Source organism: Mastigoproctus giganteus, chromosome 8, assembly GCF_048544385.1.
Source record: "Mastigoproctus giganteus isolate SK-2022 chromosome 8, ASM4854438v1, whole genome shotgun sequence".
Classification (NCBI taxonomy): domain Eukaryota; kingdom Metazoa; phylum Arthropoda; class Arachnida; order Uropygi; family Thelyphonidae; genus Mastigoproctus; species Mastigoproctus giganteus.
Window position 1 is genome coordinate 4,560,180 of NC_143582.1, and position 20,277 is coordinate 4,580,456.

At 34.7% G+C, this 20,277-nt stretch overlaps 1 protein-coding gene across 1 annotated transcript; it reads left to right on the forward strand.

The window, feature by feature from the left end:
• Positions 1-10,144: 10,144 nt before the first annotated feature.
• Positions 10,145-16,530, forward strand: LOC150081213 (adenylate kinase isoenzyme 1-like). The gene is made up of 2 exons (XM_090379362.1): positions 10,145-11,251; positions 16,253-16,530. The coding sequence occupies exon 1, from the start codon at positions 10,222-10,224 to the stop codon at positions 11,218-11,220; it is 999 nt and encodes a 332-aa protein (XP_090235488.1). The 5' UTR covers positions 10,145-10,221; the 3' UTR covers positions 11,221-11,251; positions 16,253-16,530.
• The last annotated feature ends 3,747 nt before the right edge of the window (positions 16,531-20,277 follow it).

The following is a 20,277-nucleotide window of genomic DNA, read 5'->3' on the forward strand; positions in this document are numbered from 1 at the left end:
GGTTTTCTCGTTTAATAACTATATAGAAACTTGATATAGCCTACATTTGTTTAATAACTTTCGTAATTAACTTATCAAATATAAGAACACCAAGAATAGTGGGTGTATGTACTGTGGAAAATTGAGGAGGACAAAGCATTACACAGTTTGTTAAAATTTAGCAAAGTCTTTGGACATTGATAAGCAATAAAAGTTGTAGGGAGATGTATTCAAAATGTACAGTGGTTGTGAGATTGTTGTTTCATTGTAGAAAATGTTTCTTATATCGGGAAAGAAACTGAAGTGATGAAAAACAAGAACTACACAATGCGCTTGTGTGCACATATGTCGTATGTGTGTATCTGTATATGTGTGTGTGTGCACGAGCGATAGTCGAGATATGTTAAATGTTTTGTTATGTATAAAATATTTATATTTTTCTTCCCATAGAGAAACAGAAATGTTTGCGGGTAATCAAAAATAATATGTAAATAGTTATTTCTTGTCTTGTTCGGCTCACACTGGTACAAATGCTCCAAAACTTCTGAGGAATTTATTTTCAAGGTAATTTTGTTCACAGTTCTGCTTCTACTTTCTCCTAGGCTATTTTGTTCTTTGTCAGATAATCACAATGAATGAATTTGTACAGCCTACAAAAGTTAGATTTACCAGGAAGTTATTATGTACCAGCGCATTACCGTAAATAATATTCTGTAAGCCAGTACTATCGATGTAATTAACGGTGGCAACTATGGTAGCTTTTGAATCCTAGGTTTTAGCTTTATATATATATATTTCCACTTTATAAGCACTATTAAAAATTTTGCTCTTAAATGTTCCACTTAATGATTTTTAGTTCTGAGGAAATATACACTTTTCAGTGCACATTATTAGAATTATCTTTATATCAGTGGCTTAGTTCAAACTTAAATGTCCCAAAATTCGGTTGACAGTGGAGTGTTGTGATCACTAGAAACCACTCAATCTCATATACCAAAAAGCTTAAACAAAGTTTTAGTTCATATGTTTGAAATAGGATGGGTCCTTTTCTTAATTTTTACATCGGCCCAATATTTTAAACTCCTCTGCTAACTTGCATAAATTTAAAACTACATACTACCTTTTTTTGAAAGATCTTCTAGCTATCAAATTTCGATTTTTAACTAGTTGCAGTTCCCAGTGAATTAGTATTCGCCAAACTACAATGGAAAAGATCAGGACAAGTTGGTTTTACAAATTCAATCATGGAATTATCTATTTTTGCTTACACCCTATTACATTCAATTATAAGTGATATTGACTCTGTTTTTTTTGTTTTTTTTGAAAATTTTGCTAAATCGAAGAAAGAAATCTATGGACTAATTTTGATCAATGAGAGTCAAAATTGTTTTATGTACTTTCGCAATAATTTATTTAGTCTTAATACCGCTCGATATTAGTAATAATAGGGAAGTGTTTGAACAAATTAGTTCTGGAGCTCAAAAAAAAAAAAAGAAAAACGAAAAATATATCGCATTTCATTTCTCCACCCTATCTGCTCATCTTGTTGAATCTTTTACTCAGATAATTTTTTTCTTACTGGATTTTTTCTACAACAATGGATTTTTTCCTACTTCAGAAACTGTTGCAATGAATTGTTCCTTAGAGAACGTTGACGATTTATAAAGCATATTTATTTATTTAAATTCTTTTTTTTATATAAATCTCATTTCGTTATTTCACTATAGTGGAATAGAACTTGCTGAATTTAAAACTTAACTAATGAACCTTTCATTTATGAACCAGATTGTTCTCCACTTTTAGAACAATCTATCCATGTGGAAACTATCAAACAGTAAATAGGGATCTGGATTTCTTAACTATGCTCATTGAAAGCTACGTATTCCACGTTTATATTTCATAGTCGATTAACCAAAATGACTACAAATGTTAGAGCTGCAGGAGTAAAACACTACACAAGGACAAATATCTTGAACAAACAGATAGTTCTTTAGCTAACTGCAAAAAGGGAACAAATTTCCAATGACTAGATTATATCAATGGAGAGATTAATAAAAATATAGGAGGGATTTGAAAAGAATAAACTTTCAAATATAACTGCTCCTCCCAAGTTCTTAAATGTTCCTGCCTTCTGTCAAAAGTTCGTTCAATAACGATGCCATAGTATACCATAGAGCTAGTATTTGTGTGTATGTGGAACAGGTAGCTGCTATTAAAGTAACGTCAGATAATATTTCATCTATAGATCCTTTTCTATTTATCCATCTTTCATGTCACAAAAGCTGTGAGAAACTAATTTTTGCGAACATTCAAATGACTGTGGTGTTCTTTTTTCTCATCTCCATCCATTTCTGAAGCCACCTTGACAGTGATAAGCTCTTTTTAAAACTGTGTTTATTATAAGCTGGAATTTCGCCAAATTTCGTATTCCCTTATATGCGCTTAAATCGTGACAAACGTTTCTATATATTTGTTTATTGTCTCGATTTAAACGTTCTTCTCATTTTTATAAGAATGATATTTTATGTACACATGAGTATTGACTTCTGTTCTGAGCGGAAGGAATTTGTATATCTTGTAGAGGCAGCTTGTATATCTCTGATTCAGTAATGTCCGATAGATAACAGGAGATCGAGTAGATATAATTCTAGAGAGATGTACATTTTACAGTAAATGATGTCACCTGCAGTATGTATGGTATTCTGTCAAGAGACACTACAACTGTGTGTATCCCTCATAATTCATTGATGTGCTAGTGAAATCAAAGTATTCTCTTAAACTAAATAATAACTGAAAGACTGGCTATTTCTATGTACAATTTTTCACTTCTAAAACAGAACAAATATCATGTACAGTCAAATGCAAGTTCCCAAGTTTGAATTCAATGCTTTACAACTATTATACGGAAAAGTGATATTTGGTAAGCAGTCCAAATGTCTGTGTATATTAGAAAGTGGTTTGTTTATTTGGTTTAAATTATATATGATGCCCACACATAATGATTTTTAAATGATTAAATCTTTGCCTTGCTTTTTTTACAGTCAGTTGCAGAAATTCAGGTATGTCAGTGGTGTTTGTTTAATATTTCAGTAAAGACCATTATATTTAGTAACTTGAGTAAAAGATATAATCGCTTCAATACAAAACACAGACTTATTTTATAAATGATGATATTGATTTTGTTGCCTTACGCTTCATAGCATTGCCACCAGATGGCGATACTTGAATTTATGTAATTTTCAGAACCATTTTTAGTATTCAACAGCTGTTACCAAATCAAGTACTTTGGTTTTGGAAAGATATGGTGTGAACAAAGACATTGTAGAGACGACATGGTAAACTATTTTACTTTGATAAATTTGCTCGCTTTTTATACTTCACTTTAAGAAGACAATTTTCAACTTTTTATACTTTCCTATCATCGTTTCACTAAAGAATTACATAAAAGAAATAATAATAATTTGCACCTTTAATTATTCATTGTATATAGCGAATGCATTCTCATTTTCTCAATGTTATTTATTTCACATTTTAATAGAATTTTTATAGCAGTATATCAAGTTATTTATATTACAAACTACTCCTTTAGTTGATAAGGCAAGATTGTAGCCTCTTTGGGTTTCATCCACTTATCTCATAGCTCGAATATTAACTCGTAATCCCTGGTGTTTCCCCCTAGGGTTGCCAACTTTTATTAAGACAGAATTTCTTTAGTATATAATATACTAAAACTTTTACTATCCCTTAATATCGATCATAGCAGAACCAGTGTGTCCCCTTCTATCAAAAAAATTCCTCTTGAAAAGGGATAAATAAGTCTTAAATTAATAAGCTCACACACATCCAGTGTGTGAGATTATTCTTGTAAAGGCAGATTGCCACTCCTTTCAGATACATCCCCAGAGGGGAGGGAATCCAGAGATGGTAAATCCATTGATCTTGGGTCCACAGTCCTCTGAAAAATAGATGATTTCCAAAGAAATTATATTGTTTCAGCAAACAATATAATTTCTTTGATTGGCAACCGTAGTTTTTTAAGCTATTTCGAACTCTCTGTCATTAAAAATAAAAAAGAGTAGTGTTATCTAAATTTAGTATTTAACTATTCTGATAGTATAAAAATAACAATGAATCGAAATAGGCATAAAATAATATATTTAAGGTAGGGTATATATTAAACTAATTAAGAAAATAAAAACTTTAATTTAATTAATAATTTAAAGCCTGTTAGCTTTAAAGACTAGGTTGTTTCGTTATCACTTCAAGAGCTTAGCATGCTTAAAATAATAAAGAAATTCAGTGTCCTAAAGTGGTAAACTTCAACTTGATGACGTCACATATCGGACGTTACATCACAAATGTTAATAGCCATACTTTTCAAGTTTACAGACTTTATAAATTTTTTTAAATAAATGCCATCAAGCAGAAATAAATCTGATAAATTAGCACTAGTGGAAGTTCCCTTAAGTATGCAACTTCTTAAAGAATTGCTTAATTTTTTTTATATACACATACAAACAATAAAAATTAGTTTCGAACTAGATAGCTTTCATATTTATTAAAATAATGCTTGTTTTGTCATATTTTTTCTAATTACTGTCTTCGAAACATTTATTATTTTTTTATAACAATATTGAATGCTTTTGTATTACTTATACTTATAATTAAAAAATCGTAGGATATTTTACTTTGATTTGCAACACTTATTACAATAAATAAAACAGAAAGTGAGCATTGATGTTCCAATCAGTTGCAAATAATTATGCAGATCACGTGACTATTGTTTCTGACGTCTTGTGACTATAGACAGCGCACCCTTCAGAAGTGTCCATTTGAATATAAAGGAAATTAAAACGATAAATATATATAACTGTTTTTTTATAAATATTTTATTTTTAAAATATTTAAAATACTATACTACAATATTCTTTAATTTTCACTGATCAATATGTCAAAGGATCATTATGTAGGTTAAATTAATGTTTTTAATTTCTTAGAATATGAAATATATTACATTATTTCAAGAATGTAAAAAAATTATAGTTTAAATGACATGTAAAAAATTTATTGCAAAAGTAAAGTAATATGCCTGTATGGCATAATTTATAACGTATGTCATTTAAGTATTAAGGTTTCTAGATTTCTAAAAGAATCTCTCTCTCTCTCTCTCTCTCTCTCTCTCTCATATAATCAGAAGCCTTTTTTATCAAGAAAATATCCTCATATATTACATGTAAAAACTAGCCACTTTGAAGTTAAAACTTTATGGTCTCTTCGGCAAAAAATAAAGTGCCATTTATTACACTTGTATCGGAATTTTTACTTTCGAGTTCAAAGAACTAGAAATTGAAATGCTCAGACACAGTCGAACTAATGTGAATACTCCACGCCAAACTAATAATAATTTATTTGTCTTCTATGAAAAATTACATTTTCTAGAAATCATCGTTCGTTAGCCAAATATGGTTTCCATCTACTATTATTAACTAAAAAATAGTAAATAAACGGTCACCCGTTAGTAAAATTAAGCTTTATATTTTATTGAAATAAAATATAAAATATTATATATTATTGCGTTTAATTTAGGGACTATTCACAAATGGCGCAACACAAGCAAAGGGAGGCAGGTAAACATTACGGTACGTAATGAGGGAAATTGTAGGAATGTTACTTAATAGGTTTTCGTAAAAAAAAAAAAAAAGAACGTGATTTCAATTGGAGTATTTCATACCTACTAATGAGAGGGAGAGATGGTGTTAAAAATAATTTAAAAATCGCATTACGTACTTTGTGAATGGTCCCTAACTGTAAATGTACAATCATACTATTAAAAAACTACAACCAGAAAAATAAAGAAATAATAATGTGTCTTTTATAATTATTTAAAAAATGGTAAATTTCTATCTTCAATATTCGCGCTTTATGTCATTGAATTTTCTCTCTCTCTCTCTCTCTCTCTCTCTCTATCTATCTATCAATTTTTTCAAAGTGTTTAGATATTTAAGTTTCATATTATAACATAAATAAATTATATTGCAATTAAGATTAATAACTTCTAAATAAGTATTCATTTTCTAAATATAATTGTATTTTATAATACAATTATTTTTAAAAAATGTAATAAAAATTATGTTATTTTTTATGCAAGTGGTTATTTTAGAAATATCAATGAAAGTTTAAAAAAAAAATATATATATATATATACACTGTGCTGCCACTTTATTAGGTACACCTATCTAGTAGCTTGTTGAACCTCCTTTATCCTTCAAAACAGCCTGAATTCGTCTAGGCATGGATTGAACAAGATGCTGAAAACGTCCAGGAATGGAGTACCATGCAGACATGAGTGTGTCACGCAGTTCCTTGAGATTCGACGCAGGTGTAGGCCTGCAGTGAACAGCCCTTTCCAGCTAATCCCAAAGATGTTCAATAGGATTGAGATCCGTGAACTGAGCGGGCCACTGCAGCAAGGAAAAGTCATTGTCATGTTCCTGAAACCATTCCATAGTGATTCAGGCTTTGTGCACTGGCGCATTATCCTGCTGGAAGTAACCATCTGACTGAGGATAAACTGTCAACATGTACTGATGCACTTGGTCAGCAACGATGTTTAGGTGCGATGGGGCATTCAGACGTGAATCTATGAGTATCAATGGACCCAACGTGTGCCAAGAAAACATTCCCCACACCATGACACTGTCCCCACCACCTTGCACAGTAGTCGTCAGACATGACGGGTCCAAGGATTCATATTGTTTTCGCCAAATTCTGAGCCTTCCATCAACATGATGCACCGGGAATTGCGACTCGTCAGACCAAGTAACTGTTTTCCAATCCTCGATAGTCCAGTGCTGGTGTTGCTGTGCCCACAGGAGGCGTGTTCTCTTGTTCTTCATTGATAACAAAGATACGCGATGTGGCCACCGGTTGTTGCAGCCCATTTGCGACAAAGTGGGACTAGTGGTCCTTTGCGATATTTTGTTCTATTCACCAAGGTTGTATTCTGACGTAATACGCGACATTGTGGCCAGCCTGTTTGCTTGCATAATTTTAGTCATCCTCCTCTGACCTCTCTCATCAACAAGCGATTTTCTTCCAGAGGAATGCTGTTGAGAGGATGTTTTCTGTTCGTTGCACTATTCTTGATATACCCTTGAAACTGTGGTGCGTGAAAAGTTCAGGAGAACTGCCGTTTCAGAGATGCTTTGTCCAGTACGTCTTGCACCTACTACCATGCCACGTTCGAAGTCCGTTAGATCACTCCTTTTCCCCATTCTTGCTACGGTTTTTACGCTTAAATGATACTAGAAAGGTTGTTCTGCTGCATTTATCGCCACAACTGTGGTCATGTGACTTGCAACGTTGTGGGACAAACCATTTGTGTGCACAGCAGGGGTGTACCTAATAAAGTGGCAGCACAGTGTATATGGTTATTATTATTTCTTTGAATTTCCATTTCTCTTTTCTTTTTGTTCACTTTCCATAGAAAGCTATCTTATAATTTTATATGATAAGAGAAGCGATTTTCTAACTCATTTCAGTTCTATTCGTTTAAAAATAACAATATCCAAATGCACTTGTTTTTATCTTAAAGCTTACAAAGAAAAAGGACAACCTAAAAACAGAATATTGTAATGGTTCTAAATTTCAAAAAGTTTTTTTTTGTCTTACACAAAATACACACCTCTGTTTCAAACCGTCATTGACAGAAAAACACTAGGCATGTTATAATTTCAATTGTTGGTTGTATTTCTGCTTCATGAATTACATATATTTGTGTTCTTAAATTGTGCAAAAAATTGTAGTTCCGTATATTAATAAAGAATTTTAGTCAACAGTGGATGAAGTTCACAGAAGTTTTACATTCCAACATCTTGCCCCATATCACCATGTTTTGTTTTCATTGTCCACACCTGGGTTTGCTCAACAATAATTTGTTGGGTGGATGAGAAGTGGCCTTAAAATGTGCCGCCTGTGTCTTGTACATGGTGTCGTTAATAAAAGCATCTCAAGATTCACTGCTTGTTCTTGGTTTCTTGTGTTTAGTTTTAATACACATCTATAACACCAACGGAGTGTGATTCAGTTTAAACAGGTGAAGCAATGTAAATAAAACAAAAGGAAATATTTCAGCTTTTAGAGACTGGTTTCTCAATCTGTTTAAGGCCATAGATCCAGTCATCTCATAAAAAAATTATGGGGTTGAGAGGTCCACTTTCTGTTCTCTAGTGTTTATTTGATTATCCTTCTTTCTAACCGCAATCTTCCCCTCCAACTTTTTCAGAAACAGTTGGAGCACCATTAGGAGAGGGGAGGATCACAGAATATCGGTTAAGAAACTCTAGATAACATATATTTATATTTTAAATTAATAAATAAAATGGAGTTAATAAATGAAGAGAATTTAAAAATATCTTCAAAATGGTTTATTCTAAAAATAATTAACAGGAGGACCATGTATTCGCATGTTTATTTCAATGTGGGCATATTAATTCTGTCAGAGTGTAGGAAATCATGTACCACATTTTGAACTGCATCATCCTCAAACGTAGACCTTTAAGAGACCCATGTGATAACCAGAATGTGCAAGGTTAATCCAATATGGCGAACGTATTGGGGCATTAAATTTCAAATCATGGCTGTATTTTAGTGCTATTCGTGTAACATGGGAATGTGCATGTCCTGCTACAGGGTAATTCCTGATGTTAGGGAAGCACGCTTTTCAACCAAATTAGAATATTTAATTTATGATTTTGTTTTTGTCAAAATGATGAGACAGCCATCCCCAATACATTCATTCAATATCAACCAGGTCGATCTCCACCTGCACTTATCGGGTATTCTGGACAGTTCACAATATTTATTCACACAGTGCCGATATTGATCTTCTAGTACAAGTTGATATTGCACTTCTAATACATATTAAATGTAATAATAATAATGATAAATGTGATAATAAGTATACAACGGATACTGATATCCATGAAAATTTCAGTATTTATTAGATCTACCTCGTTTTAAGACATTGTATACAGAAAGACACAAATAAACTCTAAAGGTTGAATATTCAAACATGATAAAAATCAGTACTCCATTAGAACAAAATTAAAAAACATCATCTGCAAATAATGAAAAGCAAATTTATTTAACTGAATTTTACAAACTGACATTTATTGAATTAATCATAAAAATATAAGTAATTATGTAAATTTTACTCTTTATATCGTTATTAGGATGATCCTATAATGGGCGTGTAAATCAAATCAAAGTCAAATTTACACATCAAACACACGGAATTTTTTAATCACTTTGAAATATAATGGATATTCTTATGGTAGTAATAAGCCACTGTAGCCAGTTTTTACAGTTCTCTTCTAGCTAATATAGTGCAGGTATGGGCGTGTTCTCTTTTCTCATGAGGTCAGCAAATGTAATAACAGCCTTCACCTTCTTTGTATGCGCGTAACAATGTCCCTGTTCACAGAGGCATACGAGAGAATATTGACAGACTCGCTTTTCAATAAAAAAAAAAGTTGTAAAGGAAAATTGTAACGCATACTGGGACAAAAAGGGTTATCATAAAGTGTTGATAGAATGACAATTATTAATATATCATCCTCTTATGTGCTAATAATCAGTAATGCCGTGACACATGCTTGTCATCCATTATATCGATTGCCTGGCGCTCGTTAAGCGACAATTCTCTGAACTGCGGTTACTTTGTGTAGGGTTGCTGGCTCTGTGTTAGACAGAAAGACGTCTGTTCTTTGTACGCAGTCTCGGGGAATGGCGTCTTATGAGAAAGTCATGTCCTACGTCTCGGAAAAGAAGATTGGTCAGCTGTTCGAAGGTTTGATGGCTGCACTTATGTACCATCGACCCGATGACCACATCGAGTACATCCTGGAATGCCTTCGCTATGTGCAAGAGGCAGAAATCGCAGACTTTAAATGGAATACATTCATCAATAGATCACGTGACTTTTCCACGCACTGTTTCTCTTCCACTCGGTGTGGACAGATGGGAGCTGAAAAATATTTGGAGCACTGTCAGCCTACACAAGGTTGTAGTAAATTGGGTTACAGCCCGATTCAACCAGCTCGGGTGATCCAACTGGTTATTTTCGCTGTTAGTGTTTCAGATCGAGTTAAGAAACTATGCGAACAAGTGAGTCGCAGGATTTCAGATGTGACCCATATAGGTGTTGGTCAATTACTTCAATCACTAGCAACAGTGGTCGGAATGTCAGACGTCTCCCAACTCCCTTCTTGTTCTGCAGTGGATGTTATCATAAGTGAGATATCACTTTGTAAACATTACCATATCGCTTTGGTCACTGGTTTTCCCCGTAACCTAGAAGATGTCATCGAATTTGAATCAAGAACTCAAACAAGACCAAATTATGTAATAGCGATGAAAAGCGAACGTGACACTTTAACTAGTGAATCGCCTTCTAATATATCGGACACTTCACGTAGTATTTTAAGTATCGTAGATTACTATCAACAGAGGGAACTTTTAGAAATGATCGATGACACCAGCGATGACTTGAATGAAATTTTTTCCCAAATGCAAAGTGCTGTGAACACCATCATTAGCAAAACGGCTTCATCAGACACACTTATAGACAGCGGAGATGAGCCAATTGATATTACACCTCTAAGAGATTCAAAGATCCCTGTTATAAGTGTCATAGGTGGACCATACTCTGGTAAAAGCACCATTTCTGCGAGGCTCGTGAAAGAATACAACATTGTCCACTTAAATCCTGATGATCTCCTGCATCAAGAAATGTGCTTAGATTCCGAAAAAGGAAAACGCTTAAAAAACATGACAGAGATTTCATCGGATGTCATCATAGATCTTCTAAAGAGGGCAATGGTTGACTGGCTACCATCTGCACGTGGATTTGTAATTGACGGTTTTCCAAATAATGTGGATGATACTAAAAAATTCGAAGAAGTGGTAGAATTTTCTATTATTATTCTTTTCGAGGTGTCGTTAGAGATGGCAAAAGAGAGGGCTGAGAAACAAGAGGCTTTTAGGGTTCAAAATGAATTAGACGAAGTAAAAATTCAAGAGAAATTGGATTCATTCCAGAAATATTCTGAAAGCTTACCAGAAACTGTTCAGGGAAAACTGCACGTTCTAACGACAGATGGTTCTCCAGATGATGTATTTCAGGCATGTAAAGAGATAATAGAACAAGCTTTGGCTTTGGAGCCAACCGGTACGCCATAAATTCCAGAAACTTCACAGGAATATTAAAAAGGTAGGAATCCCTTTTTTCCCCCTAAATTTTAATATTTATTCTTACTAGCAGAGCCACATCAAATTATCCTACAAGTAGTGTAAGCGCCAGTTTGCTAACTATAGTCAAATGCAGCGATGGCGAATCATTTCTGTCCTTCGTATCAAATATAAATTAAAAGAATAATATAGAAATTTTCAAATACAGTACTACAGAAAAAATTGACTTTAATTAATAAATCTGTATTTTTATTATAAAAAAGTAGCAATATTGAAATTTTCCAATGAGAACGTTATTGCTGCATATGATTCCGCGCACAATTACATGTAAAAAGCGGGATCAAAAAGTTCAGGGATTGACAGTTGACTGTATCTTGAACTGCGATGTCATATAGTTGCGACTTATCACGTGTTTGCTGTTTCTTGTCGACTTGAAGCATGAATCACCTGCTTATCTCCAGTCAGTCTGAATTAGCGCGCGTTTTGTTCAAATACTTTTCAGGCATTTGCAAAGTTCAAATAGGGATGCTTGGCAGCAGAAGATGATCCTCGGTTTGGCCAACCGTCGACTTCAATAACAAATGATAGTGTCTCTTGTGCCCGTGATCTGATAGGGGTGATTTACGTTTAACTATCGGCGAATTTGTTAGTGAAATTGGTGTTTCTTATGAAAAGGGTGCATGCACATGAATTTCTTTGAGCAATGTAAACAGCTAGAACAGATAATGAAGCTCTGTAAATCACATACATGAGATGATTATTAGGTTGTAAAAGACAATGGCTAGGCTTCATTTGGAATACTGCATACAGTTCTGAAAGTCTCATTTTAGGAAAGATGTAGATCTTTTGGAATGGGTTCAGAGAAGAGTAACCAGATTAGTCAGGGACACAAAAGGGTACTATTACCAAGGACTTCAGTTCTCAAATTCCAGCATCTGGAAACTAGGCACCTGAGAGGAGAGCTGATTGAAGCGTTTTAGGCATTAAATGGATTGAAAAAAATAAAAATAAATAAATGCCGTTGGCATCCTTATTCTTTCTTGGATGACACACACAAGAGGATAAATTTAAGTTAAAAAGGTTGGTTGCAGAACAGAAGTGCAAAAATTGCTTTTAGACAGAATAATTGACTGTTGGAACAAATTTCAGTCTAGAACAAATTTCAAATTGCTTAATTAGATCATTTCCATCAGTTATACTGATGTAATATTGATGACCTTCATCAGCATGCTGCTGATCGAGGCTGCTTTTATATCATTACTGGTGACAAATTGTAGGCATACGACTAAGATTGAGAAATAAAGACACAGTCCTCTTAATGGAAGACTCAATCTTCTCCAAAGTCCAAAAAAGCAAGTCAATCTCCAACAATTATGAAGATTATGCTTATCATACTTTTTTTTGGCTTCATAGGCATTGTTTTTTGTAAACCTGTCCCACAGGGTCAAACTGTGAACTCAGATTATTATAAAACAGTTCTATGGTGATAGTGCTCAGATAAAACGAACGGAAAAGTAGGCTTCAGGGAATATACCCATGCATCACTACAATGCCCCAGCACACTCCTTACTTCACATTCAGGTCTGTGCAGTTAGCACAGTGATATCGTGACGGGTGGAACAGGCCCAGGTTCGAATCCTGTCAATGACGCCAAGAACTTTTATGGGCTTCACTCCATGGCTGAGTTGGTCAGTCTTAGGCGTAGATAGCAAGGTTTTTTTCCTCTTGGAACCCAAGATTTTTTGTCCAGAAAAGCAGACAGATTGACTGGAGAACACACACTATTTACAGACACAGCACACATGGGTAGTTGAAATTACATTTCCAGGTTAACCTAATAAAATAGTTTAAATAGTTTTCACATTCAATAATTTTTGCGAAGCACACCATCATTCTGGTCCTCCATTCGCTTTACTTATAGACAGGCTTTTCGCCTGCCTATAAGTAAAGCGAATTCCTTCTGGTAATTCACCTTCCGGGTGTCAACGTTGCCAAAAACAACTAAGCCACACACACTGCACAAACATAACATTACACACATTTCTGGCGGTTTTACAGATTTCTGTCTCATCACAGTGTACCAAGGCAAAGTTGAACTAAAGTTCAGGCACCACTGTACATAAGATACTACGCATGACTACATCCACTTCACTTACCGGATTTAGTTCCCAGTTATTTTCGAGAAGTATAACAGACATTAAAGGCCAATAGAATGTGAGGAATAATAAAAATAAAATATTATACATATAATGATTATTAAGTTAAATTATATAAATTACTTTATGAAATATTACTTAAATAATATAATTTGGAACAATTCACTTAGGAAGCTAAATTTGAAATATACATGTTGGGTTTAGTATACACTTGGGTTGAAGCCCAAGTGTATACTAAATATGGTAATGTTCTTGCACTCCAACTTGTGAATTTCGCTGAGCTTATTGTGATCAGCCTTGAGTATAAACAGAAAATGTATTTATTACAATAGTGCATGCAGCTCAGACAAGGGATACAATAGTAAAAATAAATAAACAAAATTATTGAAATTAAAGCATTAAGGAAAATAACAAAAAAAAAACATTAAAAAGATAAAGTTAAAAGCGAAGAAATGCTTTATAATTATAAAGCAATATATAATTCAGCTAATTAATGAATAGATATATAATAGGAAAAAAAAATAATGGGACAAAAATAGAAGCAGGATGGAGAATGATAGGTGGATAAAAGTATTAACCTATGCAGATGATCTAATGATTATCTTTAGTAGGTCTTGTGCTGCAATTTAAACATCTGAAATAGTTCCCAATGACTTCTGAATGGTACTGGCATAAATAGTCTTCAGATTTTTTAAACGAAAAGAAATAATCCTTATTTTTAGAGGAAAATTGAGTTATAACAGACCATCTGGCAAACAAATTCCTAAATTCCCTAAAACTAAATATTTAGGTATAATAGTTGATGACCAAAACAAACGTCATATTAAGGTTACCTGAGGACAACTTCATCCGATCATAGGTAATATGTCCATTAATTGCTTGTCTCCTCTGGTCAGTTTGATTGTTTTCCTGGACCCCCCCCCAGAGTTTCCAGGAATGCAACTTTGCTGTCCTTGCCTGAGACCAACTAACTCAGCCATGGAGTGAAAAGAGCCCATAAGAGGGAATTTTTCTATTGGTTGTTGTAAGGTTTTAGGCACATCAACAACTTAGGCCATACTGCACCCTATATAATATGTTTCTAAATTGAATGTGTTCTGTGGTTGATTTGCTGTTTTCTGACCAAAAAACCAGTTTCTGGGAGGAAAAAACACCACACTACCCTTACCTGAAACTGATTAACTTAGTCACACTGTGAAAAGGCCCATAAAGGAATTTTTCTATTATCCTCCCTCCAGTGTAAGTTATGTCTAATCTAACCATGCATTTTCCACCTGGTGTGTGGGTAGGACAGACAGTGATAACCACTGCTCTACTTTGATGATTACTTAGACTTTGCCTCTTATGTAAATAATGTGGGTGCCAAGCAGGGCTATCATTTCCATTAGGCCTAGGATCTATAAAGTTTTTAGATCCTATAAAAATACAATACCCAAAAAAATGTAATTCAATTTTATTCCAGCAATAAAATTCAACAAAGAATTTTTAAACAGAGATTTCTGTTTAAAATAGAGAAAAGCATTCTTTGGTTTTTTTTTTTTTTTTTTTTGTTAGCAAAAACATTCAAAAGGTTATCAAAGTTCATATTGGAGTAAGTTAGTGCTGGAATAAACATTGTGGAAATAAATTCAAAACCAAATTTATAGAATTTGTACAAAAAAAAAGTACATTAACTGCAAGGGCATTTTAATACTGTATGTTTAACATAATGAGGTCTTGGATTAATATAATGAGGCCTTGGAATGAGTACCTGAGGCCTCGAACACCAAAAGATGGACCTTCTGTCAAGATTAAAAATTAATAAGCATGTTAATTAAAAGTTCTTATTATGAGAGATTTAAATTAACACACTTATTAAAATATTAATTCAATGGAAATTGTTTCAATAGAAAAATTGTTCCAACATAAAATATCTCATAATGAGTCTAGGCACCAACATTAAAATCTCTCATAATAAATATGGGTTTAATAGAAAAGTTACAAGGCTATCTTTATTCATATGGCCACATACAGTGTTGGTACATGATTACATAAGTCAAAGAGGGTGAAATTCTAATGTCTTCCAGAGTTCTTGTATCATCACAGTGAACAGTGGCAGAGCTGAACTCATGTTCAGTCCCCTTACATAAAATATACACTGGATTGGCTTTGTATTAACAATGACCAATTGTTTAGGAATGGACTGGTCTGTGACACTTGTGAAGACTCAAAGTCAGGAACAGCTGATATAAGATAGTAGTTCGCACGCAATGGCAATCAGTTTTTGAGTGTCTCTGAGGAAGTCAGTGTCGAGATCTTTCCCACTATGAATGTGAAATTACTGTGGGTTAAAAATGCGCAGGTGCCAGTATCTCAACAACAGCCGACATGGTTAAATGCACTTGTTTGTGGTGTAACAAGTTTACCGTGACTGGCTCAACAGCAGTCAAATAACCAGTCAAAGATCACATGTTGGACAGCGGCATGCGGCCAACACCTGTGGTGAGCATTGTGTGCAAAGCACAAGTGTACATATCCTACACAAGGTACTGGACTGCTGGCAGCTGGTCAGCCACTCCTGGTTGTCATAGATGTTCTCAAACTTATAAGGAGTTGATGCAATGATGATAAATCCATTATTTTGCTCTCTATAAGTGAATATTTAATTACAGTAAAATTGCTTAATTTCTATATTTTAAATGCCAGCAACATTAATTTTCTGCAAGTATCGATTTAAAAATGAATGGAAGTTGTCCAAATTAGTATCACTGTAGACTGCCTATTTATTGCTTACTTTATCAATTTATTTGTTTAATTATATATTTAATTCATAAATCAGTATCTCGTGAACTAAATTGATTTTTCTACCCAATACTCCCACTTTACAGATATCCCACTGTGACAAAATATTAATAAAGTCTGGAGCTTAGAACATGAAGAGGAGTAAGAATCCTACTGACTACACCAGGGACCACTACTGGGTAAAGGGAGGGTTAGTGCTAGCCTAAATCACTACTGCACTCTTGAGAGTTTCACAAAGGATTAAAATGCTTTTAAAACAGAGTGAATTATTTTAATCTATATTTTTGCTTAATAATAATGATGCCACATTAAAATGTTGTAATTCTATTACCGATTATATATATTGCCAGTTTTTGCTGTGACTCCATATACCACTACTGTTGCACAAAAAAAACTCTAAATGATATATTAGATGATAATGTCACCTAATATTGCTATTACAAGAAGCAATAATCAACTGCTCCAGATCACAGTCTGAGGATGCAACATATCATCCAGCCTTCAGTCATCACAAGTAGATAGGTGTGACTTCCACAAATGAAAATAAAATCTATACAATATAACAGGTTATAAAACTCCTTTGAAATATCACAAAATCGATGAAATAGAAAAGAGTGACAAATCAGAAACAAAATTATATGCTGTACATCCCATACACTATCTATGATGCAATTTCTGAACCCACCATTTTTCTATGTGAGAGGCCTGTACTTATCCAAAACACTTTCCCACATCTGAGGCCCAACAATGATTTCCTCTTTCACTTTCTCACTTTTGCAGTATTGATCTTCTGTGGAATTTCACTTGAGTAATGAAATCCTTTCAAATTCATCTTATCCATCACTTTCACAAACTTCATTAGACCAAGTTTAAAGTAGAGAGAGGTGGAAGGAAAATCTTCATCATATCTGCTAATGGCAATACTGCACACTAATTACAGACCAGTTAGTTTAACTTCTGTTCCGGGTAAAATAATGGAGTCGCTGGTTAAAGATGCATTGCAGGATCATCTAGACAAGACTGCATCAATAATTCAAACACAGCATGGGTTTGTTAAGGGAAAGTCTTGTCTGACAAATTTGATTGGTTATTATGATGTGGTCACAAAGGAACTGGATGCAAAAAATAATTTTGATATCATATACTTGGATTTCAGGAAAGCTTTTGACACTGTTGCGCATGGAAGACTACTGTACAAATTGGAGCAGAATGGTATTAAGGGTAAGTTGCTACAATGGATAAAAGGATGGTTAAGTGGGAGAAGACAGAGGGTGGTAATCAATGGGTGCTGCTCTTCGTGGACTAATGTTATTAGTGGAGTCCCACAGGGTTCGGTGTTGGGTCCACTGTTGTTTTGTGTATTTATCAATGATATTGATGAAGGTATATCAGGCTTAATGTCGAAGTTTGCAGATGACACAAAGGTTGGCAGGGTTGTTAATGACAGTAATGGCAGTGTGCTACTGCAACAGGATCTAGATAATTTGGGCAGATGGGCTAAGAAGTGGCAACTGAAGTTCAACCTTGACAAATGCAAAGTACTGCATATGGGTAGAAGTAACCCCAGAGAAACGTACCAACTGTGTGGTACTAAACTTAAGGTGGTAGAAAATGAAAAAGACCTGGGAGTAATTGTGCAGTCAGATATGAAGTTTTCTGAGCAATGCAGACAGGCTGCTAGGGCGGGTCATGGGGTTTTGTCAATGATATATAGGAATTTTGCTAGCAGGGAAAAGGAGGTGATTGTCCCTCTGTATAAGGCAATGGTCAGGCCACGCCTTGAGTACTGCGTACAGGTCTGGAGGCCTCATTTTAGGAAGGATGTAGATTTGCTTGAGCGTGTACAGAGAAGAGCAACACGATTGGTGAGGGGAATGAAGGGATTCTCTTACCAAGAGAGGCTTAAGTTCTGCAAATTGCAGTGGCTGGAGACTAGGCACCTGCGCGGTGATCTGATTGAGGTCTATAAGGCCTTGAATGGGTTGAGCACGCTGAATTCTGATGGGATCCTTCCACTTGTTCAGATTACCAACCTACGGGGACATAAGTTCAAATTAAGAAAGGACAGATGTAGAATAGATGTGCGGAAATTTGCCTTTAGCCAGCGGGTGGTTAATTGCTGGAACAAACTTCCATCTGTCGTTGTAGAAGTTGATAGGTTAAATAAATTTAAGGAGGAACTGGACAGGCATTTGGAGGGAATGGTGTGATTTTTTTTTTTTTTTGGCTGATGCTGCATAAGCTCCTACACTTGCTTTCTTGCATCATGTGCCACTACTACTACTACTACTACTACTACTCATTCCTGGCTCATATGTACTCATTTTGAGGCCAGTCACATCTAATGCAGGGCCGTGCAAATGGGGAGTACATTGGATACGCCACATCAGGGCCCCCACAATCTAGGGGGAGCCCATTCAAGGAGCCATCTAAGTCTCAACATAAATAAATGAGGCCCCTTAACTCCTTTTGCATCTGGGTCCCCAAGTACCTTTGCACAGCCCTGATCTAATGTAATGGTCTGCGGTACAATGGCTGTCCCACAAGCATAGGAAACAATATTTTGTGAACCTTATTTGCTTGACCATTAACATACCAGTGATTAATTTACCACAGATATTCCATTGATGAGTGCTAAACTGAATTGCTTTGGGCAGTGCTTTTGTAGTGCCTCCTTTAGATGAACAAACTGTCATATTAGGGCTACCTAAATATGACAGTTTGTACATCTAAATGAGAAAAAGTTGCAATTTATGGGCATAATTCACTTGTATATTATGCCCATAAATTGCAACCTATGTTCCCTGGTCAATTTTATTTTTTTTACAGAGTGAAAAAAGACCATAAAAGTTCCTTGTATCATTGACAGGATTCAAACCACAGCCTTTTCTAACCTGGACAGTGGATATAATCACTGTCCTTCCCTGGGGTGTGGAGGGCAGTGACCATATAACCACTCTACTACTTGTTTTTTATTATTATTATTATCTGTGTATTTCCATAAGGAAACACCCCGGGACGGCAAAGTGCCAGGAGGGTGCTAAGTACATATCAGGGTACGAGATACTACATGCAGTGGGTTACATATACTGAACACGTTGTGATTACTGGTTTAGATGAACAGAGTGGGAAATGGGGATGGATGGTTTTAAATTCCTGTTACTCAAGTAAACAGCTTTACTTGCTGTGAGGAGTCAATGAAGAGGAGCCATTCAGATGTAATGTGTACTTGTGACAATTCCCTAAAACCTCTATTGATTTGACAGTAGTAGAGTAGACTGTTTACTATAAAGACTATCACCAAAATGTGGGTTTTTTTTTTTTTTGATAGTGACCCACTTCAATATCCTTCTTGACAAAGTTTTTCTTCTTTAGTCTTGGGGGCGACTTCAGCTTTATCTTTGGGAAGGATAGATGAGGCCATTTATCTTAGGTAAATAACTCCTGTTCTAATGTCTCTTCACTGGGTGTGTACTCAGGATCAGCTGAAGGTCTCAGGTCTCTGTCAAACAAACCTTCATCACATTCCATTTTGTCTTCTAAAAAATTTAATTCATGCTGTGGAGGTAACAGAATTGATATAATGTCATCGTGAGGGATTGGTCTCATTGCTCAATTCAGGTTCAGATAAACAATCTTGTGCTTATTCTTCACAGAGAATCCACATTACAAAAAGTAATCATCACCACGATCTTTTGGCTCCCTCCATATCATGGGTTTGGCATTAACTTTTCCTTTGTTTCCATTAACTTTGTTCAACCAATCACATAATTGATTCAAACAAGTGGTACTCACAGCTTATTCTGGTTACCTAGAGGACAGCCAAAGTATAATTGGTAAATTTTCTGAATATCCATTGTGATTGTATACTGTCGGAATTGGGTTAGGAAAGGGCCACACACACACACACACACAGTAGAATTTGTTGCAGTGGTTTTTACACTTTTGAGGCACAACACCGAACATGTTTCAGGAATTCATCAGCTCTTATCTGGAACAGTTTATAATCAAATAATTATAATTATGAAATAACAAGGATACATATATATATAATGTATTAAAAGTAAAAGGTTGTAGTGAAAGTTGAAATCATAATAAAGAATAATATATA

Bases quoted from the DNA above. Each gene is read 5' to 3' on its own strand.
- LOC150081213 (XM_090379362.1), top strand. From the start codon at position 10,222: ATGTCAGACGTCTCCCAACTCCCTTCTTGTTCTGCAGTGGATGTTATC.